General features: G+C 44.6%; 2 protein-coding genes across 5 annotated transcripts in view; one reads left to right on the forward strand and one right to left on the reverse strand.

Moving 5' to 3' along the window:
- Positions 1 to 2,601: 2,601 nt before the first annotated feature.
- Positions 2,602 to 8,023, reverse strand: LOC103460427 (UDP-glucuronosyltransferase 2C1). Of its 2 annotated transcripts, XM_008402582.2 has the most exons (8): positions 7,396 to 8,023; positions 6,090 to 6,478; positions 5,456 to 5,945; positions 4,941 to 5,089; positions 4,735 to 4,866; positions 4,568 to 4,655; positions 4,178 to 4,397; positions 2,602 to 3,772 (listed from the first exon to the last, which is right to left on the reverse strand). In XM_008402582.2, the coding sequence occupies exons 2-8, from the start codon at positions 6,336 to 6,338 to the stop codon at positions 3,493 to 3,495; spliced, it is 1,608 nt and encodes a 535-aa protein (XP_008400804.1). In that variant the 5' UTR covers positions 6,339 to 6,478; positions 7,396 to 8,023; the 3' UTR covers positions 2,602 to 3,492. The 2 variants fall into 2 exon arrangements, with proteins under 2 accessions (XP_008400804.1, XP_017158802.1); XM_017303313.1 differs by lacking the exon at positions 7,396 to 8,023 and having other exon boundaries at positions 6,090 to 6,704.
- Positions 8,024 to 10,236: 2,213 nt separating this feature from the next.
- LOC103460428 (uncharacterized) overlaps positions 10,237 to 11,297 on the forward strand; it is a 9,988-nt gene continuing 8,927 nt past the window's right edge. The window contains exons 1-2 of one of the 3 annotated variants that reach the window (XM_008402583.2): positions 10,237 to 10,428; positions 10,552 to 10,724. The gene's annotated coding sequence lies outside the window, so the exon portion shown is untranslated. Of the gene's footprint in view, positions 10,725 to 11,297 lie in introns of all 3 variants that reach the window. The other 2 variants (XM_008402585.2, XM_008402584.2) reach the window with 2 other exon arrangements.

Raw genomic sequence — 11,297 nt, forward strand, 5'->3', positions numbered from 1 at the left:
TGCTTGTTTTCCTTGCTCTAGTCTCCCGGATTTCAAGTTCTGCATGCACAACTGTGGAAAAACACAGACAACCAGTCACCATTCAACTTCACACATATCTAGGGTTTTATTCAGAAAATTAAATGCATAGAAAAACAGATCAGCATCACACTCAAAGCATCAAGAAGTCCAAACCATAAAATGGACATTACCTGAGAAAAGTAGAAAAATGAACAAAATACAAAAAGCAAATGCACCTTTGGGAATTGTTAATGTAGCTGAAAAAAATAATTTGATTTGCTTCTGTGAAATGGAGTTTTTTTTATTAAGAGGTAGTCCTAATTTGAATATATGCATTGAAGGTGTGTCCTCTCCTAAACCTCTAAGCAGTTTCAAATTACTTGGATAGGATGGGAGACCTATTCAAAACCAACAAGAAGAGCAAAGGTCTCATGCCAGTTACATCTGGAATCTGAGTTCCTCCCTTCCTAAACATTTGCACAAAGACCCCAATTACCAGAAAGATTTATTTTTCACCTAAACCAGGGGTGTCAMACTCCAGTCCTCGAGGGCCGGTGTCCTGCAACTTTTAGARGTGCCTCTGCTGCACCACACCTGAATAGAATAATTAGGTCATTAGCAAGGCTCTGGAGAACTGAGGAGGTWATTAAGCCATTTGATTCAGGTGTTTTGTACCTGTGGCACATCTAAAAACTGCAGGACAGCGGCCCTTCAGGACTGGAGTTTGACACCCCTGACCTAGACCTTACTAATTTTTCCTGCCTGAGCGATTCCCAAATACTAGTTTTGTTCAAGGTTTTAAGTGTTCTTCTGACCACAGAAAACACCAAAGAATTTGACCTAGTAGTAAACTGACATAAGTTCTCTCCCATCCTAACCCAAGCTGCAGCCTTCCAAGTCTCTAGGTACCTGCTGGGATTTATCAACCCAGTATGAGTAAAGAGTCATTCTAGTGCCATCATACACCGCAAGACCTCTAGAATGATCAGTATTATGTGATCCAAAAAGGGTACATGACCACATTAACTTACCCAAAGCTGCCACCATGGGATGTCATCTATGATCACAGGCAGCAGTTCAACAAAATGCACCCCATTCTGAGTCATGGTGCCAATTTTCTAAATGTTTCCAAGTTCATTCTAAGTCAAACAGTTCAAYAGCTGAGTTCATTCTGATCACAACAGTATATGGTTTGTTAAGGTTTGCAGTAAAGACAGTTGAAATACAAGCCACAATTTGAAGCCCCACTATGCAATGCATTCTGGGAAATGCTGAAATGCTGACGGACATTTTAAAGGCCATTTCTGATGTTCAGAATGGCATTTACACACATTTTTGTCAAATAGCAGAAGCACAGAGATGATATTTGAATCTGTGCTGTGATTTCTGTCTTAAAAATTGAGTTTGAATAAAAATCAAATCAAATAAAACATGGTTAAAAGAGTAGATGCTTAAAACTAAAGTCCAGTCTTCAGAGCAGCAAATCCTTCATCCAACAGAGGCTCAGAGATGATATTTTAAAAGTAAAGTGTGATTTATTTCCAAAACAGAGTTMAAAAACAAATAAAAATGGAATAAAATCTGGCTAAGTTGAAGTAAGAGGCCACTGAGGGTTAAAACCCAGCTCTATATTCCTAGCCAGACTGACTAGGCAGAAAAATGAATGGGAGTCTTTAGTTTGGACCACCAAATGTGGTGGGCACATGCAGAGGGGTGGAGGGAGCATAGAAAACCAAGTTTGGTGAAAAGAGCACTTATATTTTTGGAGTTGTTTTGAGTGAGCAATTCTTCAAATGAATGGAGGCCAATGGCAGCTGGGTCAAAGGAAGGAGCCACACCGACCAAACTTGGAGGGTTATGTGAGGCCCCTTCCACATATTCTCTGTGCCAAGATTGTCCTTCCTAACATTTTTTGTTTATTTTGTTTGCTGAAATGTGCAAGTGGGTTTCATCCTATAACCCTACCCCTCCACTAGATGGCAGCATAGGACTGTCATTGAAAATGGAGCTCTCCAAATAATCCAGATCAAAACCTAATCAAACATAGCTAAATAGAATCATGTGCATAAGTTGTACATTTACAGAACAAAGATGCTTTATGTCCATAAAGCTCATTAACAAAGTGGGCGGCTGGACTGAAGGATGGCTGTAGTTGCACCGGTACCGGTACCACATGGCTCCAGGATGATCAGTCTGGATTAATCTAAACGCTGATAAACCATCAACAGCAGATGAATATGATCTCTGATTAATCGCTCCCTCTGAATCCATCCATTGGGGATGTTCTCCATCAGAGCAAAAATGCTCCACAATTATGCGGCTCACCTTCATGCAGCTACTGACACGTGTGATTGTCTCCACACCTTGATCACCTTAAAGATAATCAAACCTGTTTGGAGTTAATCTGCTGATCCAACCCTGTTTCTTTTTTCAATGAGAATTAAATTACCCACAGTCCAATCTTTGAGACAAAAACTGAGAAAATGTTTTATCTCCATTCTAGTAATGTTTTCACATCCTTTGATTTGTTGAATGTGACATAGACATAGTAATGTTACAAGAAACAACTTTATAAGAAAAACATGAAAATTAAAACAAAGCTGGGTTGGACAGATATTTTAATCTCCAGGGACTAAAGGTCTCTGCATTTTGATCAAATCAATACAATTTACAGTGTTAAACATCTGCATCTGCAAGATAATTTGTTTTGCAATTTAAAAAGTATGTATATGAAATTTAAGACATCTTGGGTTTTATGTCATAAATGCTTCATACAAAAATTTGTTGAGACATTTGTTCATGGGTAAACATGAGCAAATCTGAAGCTCTGCCCATTTCAAGACATTGAAAGGTGTTGTGGTTTCTATCCTCTCCACCCTGTAGGGTTAGGGTTGTTTTTATTTACTTTAGTTGATGTTTACATAAAGTTATGAAATCAATAAAAATATAAACGTATTGTGTTAGAAGATTGATAGTGAGCACTTCTAATCCAGAATTATAGTTATCACCTTAGGAATATATTACAAATGTTCTGTGTGTAAGTTGGTGATGTGTCCAGATACTGTGATTGTGTAGTGATGGTTGTGTATACAGTACCTGTGTCATGCATATAAAAATACACAATGCAGCCTTATTGTTGCATGGCCGTCGTCTCTGAGGCATTTCTGATATTACATTGAACAGATGCTATCCATGCATTATTCTTCCAGAATATGATAAAAACTCTGGTGCATCAGTGTAAATAATTCCCAGGTGATTATGTGTTTTTGTCATATCATGTTATCTTTTGTTACCTTGCTGGTTAATATATTCATAAACATACATGATCCAATAGCCTGCTCAGAGTTTGGGTCTGATCAAAGTGTGTTGTAGTCAAACAGAGTCTCCTTAGGAGCAATTCAAGGAAAATGTGAAGAAACCCTGAAAACTGCATCTGGTGTTCTGCTTGGACCAAACAGATCCCGATAAAACAATAACGTTCAAAGCAGCTGGTCAGTCATTCTTCTCTCTTCGTGCTCGACCTTTGCAGTGGCGCAGGACACAGCGAAGCCCCACCCAGCAGAGGGCGGAGCCAACAGCTATGATGAACAGTATAGTCACTCCTGTGTCCAAGCTGTAGTACTGGAACCAGTACAGGTCATGTGACGCCAGCCTCAGGTGTTTAGCTCCTCCATGCCTCAACACAAACTCCAACCAGAAGGCGGCGGTGTTCAGTGGTGCCACCGGCTGCTGATGCTGCAGCGAAGACAGCTGCTGCATGTTGGACCTGAAGCTGAGCATCATGGGAAGAAAAACAAGTCAACACTTTTACTGTGAAGATGCTGCAACAAGAACAGGTCAGGAGATTTATTTCAGAGACAGCAGTCATAAACAAGCACCCTTTCAAACTAAAATCCTGCTTCCTGTGATGTTATGGTGAGGATTTGTTTTCTTTCCGTGTTAATTTGGTTCCTGTTCTGTCTCCTGCCCCTGATGGCTCCCAGCTGTGTCTCATGTTCCCTGATTACCTTCCCTGTGTATTTAATCCCACCTGCGTTTCTTGTTCTCCATCAGATCCTTTTGTTTAGCAACCACCAGTTACTAAACGTTGTCTCATTGCTCAACATTTGCATCTTAACCTGGGTCCAACAACATCTAACTTACCACCTCTAACCCAACTCATGACATTTATGCCCACCTGGGTTCATTGATGACGGCATGCAGCGCCTGCACCAGCTCATCCACTGTCATGTGGTTGAAGTGGAGGACGACAGCAGCACCACGGCGGCTCAGACGGGCCAGATTGTCTGGCTGATCACCAAACAGCGGGATGCCGACCACTGGAACGCCATGAAACAACGCCTCGTATAAACCGTTCGTCCCGCCGTGTGTCACAAAGGCCCGGGTCAGTTGGTGTCCTGAAGGTCATAGGGCTCTTATTGTGAAGGTTTTATTTAAAAGAAAAAGAAAGCTGCCGCTGATTTACTACCAAATGACAAATTCACATAGTGTTACTTTGAAAAGCTCTAACAGAGAGAGGAACAGAGAGCAGACTTTTAGTTTGAAAAGCTGAGAGAGGAAGTCATACCAAGCAAGTCATTCTGAGGGATCCAATGTAAAATCTTTGTATTTGGTGACAGAGTTGCCGGGGTTTTGCCACGATAACGCCAAATTACCTGAAAGATGTCACATGACAACAGTGGTTAAGTGGTGAGAGGAAACGGTGACAGGAAGTGAGTGGGTGGAGCCTCTGACCTTCTGTGGTAGTCGTCCCAAAGCAGAGGCAATGACATTAGCTCTGTCCGGTGCCAGATTGGTTACCATGGAGCCGAAGGTGACAACCACTATGCCAGCATCTCCAGAGCTCTGCACGAAGGCTTCCAGGTCCTGCAGGAAGTGACACAAGCTTAAAGTAATTTCATCACTTTGAGCTGTAAGTGAAACAGGAAGTTGAACCATGCCTCTGGCAGCGGATGGGCTGGTCTGCAGTGAAGACCGCCCACATAGAAAAAGTTTGGAGGTATTGGCCGTGGCGTCTCGATGTCCCAGAAGGTCCTGATCAGCCAGACATCAGCCCTCCCCAGGGAGCTACAGAAGCTGGTAGGACTTCCTGTTTACACAAACGCAACTCAAATGTATTTTTCTGGAGGAAAAGCACTTCAGAAATTCAACCCAAACCCTGACGGTCTGAATGTATTTTCTGGTATTTGATCATGAGGTGTGATAGACATGCCTTCCTCAGTCTTTATATCATGTATACCAGCCAAACAAACTTGCAACAGATAAACAAACATCATATTTCAACATTAGAATGATGATAAACTTGTGAAGCAGATAGCAGCTGTGGGACTATAGAATGAAACTCAGAGCTCTGATGGAGCGGATGTCTCCTCCCTGGTCCTACCCTGTGGGGGGTTCATGCTCTCTTTTTGGGGCTTTTTATGATGGATTTATATTACAAATGATAAGCACCAACCTTTGATGTCAGTGTAGAAAGAATCAACTGTCGTTCTCCAATACAATTCGCTCAACACAGACGTCCCTGTGTAGGTCAGCATGTTGACCAGCCGTTCCCTGAAAGTCATGTGGTCGCTGTACGGCAGTGGAGACGCGGGGATGAAGGATGCCGGCATCGGGGCTTGACCGCAGTGACGCTCCATGGTGCTGCCGAATGAGAACCGCAGCGAAAGGACCAGAGGCAAACCGAGGACCTCGGCCACCAGATCGCCACACATCACCATGGGGTCCAAGATGACCACATCAAAGGCGGCATCACGCAGGGTCGCCATCAACTGCTGGTTTTTCAGCATGGCGTCACACTGCTGCTTCCCAATTTGGGAGAGCTTCCCCAAGATCGTCAGTGGCACCAGAAAGCGATCCAGCAGGGAGGAGTTATGGGCTTTGTACATGGAGAACTGAATAAAATCCTGCATAATGTTGTTCATATCTGATCTACTGAATGGAACCTGAGAACAGAAGCACAAGGAAGTGATCAATTCGATTAACTGTCAGTGAGCTCAAGAGTCAGGAGTGGAACCACTCACAAGTAGCCTAGGTAATGTTTAACACTGATACTGATAGACGGACAGTCATTGGTTGGATGCCGCTACCTTGAACACCAAGAAGTTGTACTTGGCGGCGTCTTGACTGCTGTTATAGTTTACCGACGGCGAAGCGTCCGGCACCAGGACGGTCACCTTGTGGTTTCTTCTCACAAGCTCCTCTATGATGGTCCGCATGTTCAGCCAGTGGCTGTACTCACCTGGGAAGGCCAGAAAGTGTCCACTATCAGCTGCAGGGAAGAAGACGCCGAGCAGCAGGAAGGAAGGAAGGAGAGTAAGAGGAGAAGGGAACTTCATTGTGGATCACACCGCCAGGAGATGGAGGACCCTGTGTTTGCCTGTAGCTAAAGATCCAGAGTCCAACCGGAGCAAAGGTTACTGGGAGCTGTTCTCTGATTGGACAGCAGCTCAGAGCATCATCATCATCACTTCTAAAACTGTAAACACAGATGAAGAGTTGTCAGGGAGAAAAGAATTAAACCTGGTTCCCTATTGGAAGAAGAAATGTACTTAATTACATGAACTAATTCTGGATGAGGACGATAGAAGAGTTCAGTCAGAAACAACAAAAACAACCAGTCAGAAAACTGCAGGAAAGATTAGAGCAAAATCTAAAGGTGGAAAACACACACACACACACACAGGCTGAAATGTGAACACACACGCACATGCATACACACACACACACACAGGCTGAAATGTGAACACACACACACACGCACATGCATACNCATACACACACACACACACAGGCTGAAATGTGAACACACACACACACGCACATGCATACACACACGCACACACAGGCTGAAATGTGAACACACACACACGCACATGCATACACACACACAGTGGCGCAAAAAGTGGGTATGGAGGGTATGCAACGCATAGGGGCGCAGCCCCAGAGGGGGCGCCAAAACCCCGTCTGGAGGGGGCGGCGAGCCGATGATGTTTTCCCATACACTTCAGCGCGCATTGCGCTCCTTCACCTCGCGCACGTAACGAGGTAAATGTGGCGAGTTTTACCCTTCACGTATCGTCGCGTCAGGGGCGTGGGGAGTGAGCGTCTCTCCTTCACCCTGACGCTCCTTCCCTCATTGGGGGGTGGGGGGGGCCCGATCTATGTTTTCGCATCCAACTGAATAATGTGTAGTTGCGCCACTGCACACACACACACATGCACACACACACACACACACACAGGCTGAAATGTGAGCAGGTCAAGGTGTGGTTGCAGGGTAAAGGTCAGGCACCATTCTTCTGAGAGGAAAAACAACTTGGTGCTGAGAAAGTCTATGAATCTTGTAGAATTGAGCTCCATATAAGTTAAACGGAAAAATAAAGACAATCAAACCTGAAAACTGATCCAGTTGCAGCTCTGAGGGCGTCAGCGATTGTGAATCTGAGGAAAACCAGGTGTCCAGTCTGCTGAAGACTTCCTGCAGGCATGGTTTATGAAGCTCCGCCTACCATTAGGAGGGCGTAGTATAGAAATAGTAGAGTAAGCCCCTGATTGGCTGCTTGGGTAGCCATCTTGGAGCGGTCGTCCCTCCTACTTAACTAACTTAACTAAACCAAAACAGCAGCAGAAGCCTCAGGACTGGCGGATATGTTGTTCAAATCAATGGACTATTGACATGAGGGCCTGAAAGATAACTTTTCACAGGTGTGCTGTGGTGGCACAGTGGTTAAGCACAACCCACATATGGAGGCCCAAGTCCTCGACGCAGCTGTCGCACGTTCGTTTCCAGGCCTTGGTGACCTTTGCCGTGTGTCTTCCCTTCTCTCATTACCCACTTTCCTGTCAATTAACTATCAAATAAAGGCCACTATAGCAAAAAAAGAAAACTTTTTCAAAAGTAAGATGGACATATTACAGTTTCCATTTTGTGATTATAATATTACTATACAGTATTTATGTCCACCAGCCAAATGACGGCTAATATTAGCAACAGTGCTTGGTGACTTCCTGAGATTTAAGTAAATATTTAAAAAATTCAATTAGAGGCTTCCAGGTGAGCAAGCAAGATGGCGGCAGCTTAACCAAGTGGTTTCCTGACACAGAGGTCCGTTAACCGAATATTTTCCGTATTTGACCAGTTATTTCTTAAACCACTGGAAAATTTAAAGCCCATTGGTCATTTGACAGGTTCTAATTAACACCCATCCCTGCCAACAGGCCTAGGTGGGCCCCATGTGGGGAAAAGGAGGACAGACCAGATGGGTCTGTCCATGTAGGGCCACAGCCTACGTGGGCCCTACATGGACAAACCTATGTGGGCCCACCACCATGTAGGGCCCATTTGGGGCCACCGTGGGACCCATGGACAAACCCATATGGGACCCATCTGGTCTGTCCTCCTTTTCCCCACATGGGGCCCACCTAGGCATGCTGGCAGGACATGACTGGTTCACATCACAGACATTATAGACTTTACCCTAAGATTTAATCTCTGAGGCAACAGAAATCAACTAATTTAAAAAATCCTTTCTGATTATCATCTCATGGTCTCTGAACTAAATGCGTCTTTCTGACCGGGAGCTGACAGCGAGTTGAAGAGCTACGGACCGGACGCTTTGGAGCGTCTGGTCAGGAAGCGCTTTCAAAACCTTTGGTTGAAATGGAGCGTTAAATTCAAGTCTCCATTGCAGACCAGAGAAAACTAAAGAGGATGCAACGTTGTGTTCATCCATTTGAGGAGTCGGGAGTTTACCTTGAGTTCACCTGTAACATGCGCAGTCCGCCGCTCAACCACTGAGGACGCGGCTCCACTGCTGCGAAGAATTAAAAACCGCTGGAAGTAACTCATCCAGCGTTTTTTCTTTGTTTTCATTTTTTATTTGGAAAGGCAAGATACAATTATTTAGTACAATCCAGCTTCCACCACAAAGGAAGGAAGAGAAGGAAAAACATAAGCCAATCCAGGTTTTTGTATCATAACCAAGCATCCATAACAGAAGAGTGAGTATCGGGGTACAGAGGGTCTGGTCTCATTTTTCTGTCGTTAGGGGAAAAACACAATCAAGAGCATAAATTTGCCATAATCCTGAACTGAGGTACAATACACAGCACAACAACAAGACTTGCATGTAATGGACATATTTAGTCCACAGGAATGACTGAGTTTACACAGTTGGTCCATTTAGACCAGATCCTGAAGAAAGATTCTCTTCGACCTTGAACAGAAAATGATAACTTCTCCAGAATGTAAATGTACAATGTTGACCCAATTATCCACTGTGGTGCTTCGGGCTTTAACCATCTTCTAGTGATGGACTTTTTGCACTAACAGCAGTTTTTATCCTCCATTTATCAAATGAAATGTTTCCTAAGATTCACATGGGATTCTTTCAGTAAAGATGTTATTTAGGTGGGAACACATTTGTTCCCAAAAAGCCTTAATCACCAGACAACCCCAGAAGATGTGATGATGATTTGCTCCATTTGTTCCACAGAGTCTCCAGCATGTGTCTCTGCTGCCCTGCTGTTTTTTCTGAACTGGAGTTTTTCCAACTGAACTGCCGCCATGTATTGGAGCTCAAAGTCATCCAGTGTAATTCATTAATCTGTTCCCAGACTTCACATCCAGCGGATTTAACAAATGGAGTCTTCTGGGTGCATGTTGAGGTAGTTTGGCATTTCGTCAACTCCATCAGCTTTTGAGGCTCTATCAGTGATGGTGTTTATAAATCTCACTGAAATGTGCAATTAATTCATTTTAATGTATTTTACATAAATTGCATTACTTCACATGTATCAAGTATTTCTTTTTACTCACTAGTTTGTCACCTTCAGTTCTGTGTCAACTCCGTCAGATGGACTTTTTTGTTGTAAATATTTTTTCTTTTGTTTCTTGAGAAGCATTTGTCTGTGAAATGAGTACAAATATCACTATTAGGGTATTTTAAAAATCATTTTATATTTATTTTTGTCAGATGGGGATGACAAAGTTCTGGGTCAGGTCGATTAAATTTGTACTTTTTTTAAAAAATGTTGCAACTGGGAGCCTGTACCTCAGCAACTTTACATTTCCAAAACATTATTTGTCATATTTGCATACATCAGGTTGAGAAATAACGAAAAAACAATTATGGGAAAATTAAAACCCATTTTGTCCCTTTTCTCAAGAATCACTGTAAAAACCCGGAAACCACGTGACCGAATTACCATGGCAACGGCCTCTGGTCGAGTCTGTTTCCAACATCTAATAATAACAATAGATTGTATTAAAAAGCAAATTGAACTTTTGCCTGGACGTTTGCCTGCCTGGTTCGACCAGGTTCGGTAGGGTTTAGTTCATGTGGGTTTTACTGAACCAGAAAGAACCGAACTGCTTCCGGTTGATCTGGAAAGTCGCTCTCTGCCACATGAGGAAAGGAATTGGAGGTGAATTTGGTTTTGGTCTGAATCTCCCAGCCGAACCATTAACCAAGTTAAACCCGGTTCAAACGTTTTATCGGTTGTATTGTGGCTTTTATTTTGACAGTCTGCCCCTTATGTTCGCTCTAGAGTTGTTGAATGATATTATTTTGAAATCCCCGACGGAAATATGCTTGAGACACTTCCGCTAGCGTTGCACCGGTCCAAAAAACTGCAGCCCCGATCGGTGCGGATAATCCGGGTCCAGTGGGCCGGGAAGCCGCCGAAATGAGCCCGAGGAGCAGCTAGCGGACCCCGGGAAGGTAACCTGCCGCTACATGTCCCGGTTCGACCCGTTTTCAGAGCCCCACGCGCCGCACAGTATGCTAACCGGAGCTACATCTGCTACCTGCACGAGCGCCAACAGATCCAGAACCTGCTGGTTCTGCTGGGAAATACGTGGGTCAGGCTGGTTCTGTCTCCAGCCGAGGAGAGGACCCAGATGGACACTCCTCCCTTAAATCAGGGCTGGACAGTCCCGGTCCTGCAGCTCTTAACGTCTCTCTGGTCCAACACACCTGGATCCAGCAGCTGAATCGGTCCAGTCCGGTTCTGCTGACGAGCTCAGTGTGTGACTCAGGTGTTGAAGTGGAGACGCATCTGAAAGCTGCAGGAGGCCCAGCAGGCCCGGAGCCGGAGCTGGAGCCCGAGCTGCCCACCAGCTGCCCACCCAGCTGCCCACCAGCTGCCCACCAGCTGCCCACTAGCTGTCCATCAGCTGTCCACCCAGCTGCCCACTAGCTGCCCACTAGCTGCCCACCAGCTGCCCACCAGCTGCCCACCAGCTGCCCACCCAGCTGCCCACCCAGCTGCCCACCCAGCTGCCCACCAGCTGC

The sequence above is a fragment of the Poecilia reticulata genome, unplaced genomic scaffold (genome assembly GCF_000633615.1).
Source record: "Poecilia reticulata strain Guanapo unplaced genomic scaffold, Guppy_female_1.0+MT scaffold_241, whole genome shotgun sequence".
Classification (NCBI taxonomy): domain Eukaryota; kingdom Metazoa; phylum Chordata; class Actinopteri; order Cyprinodontiformes; family Poeciliidae; genus Poecilia; species Poecilia reticulata.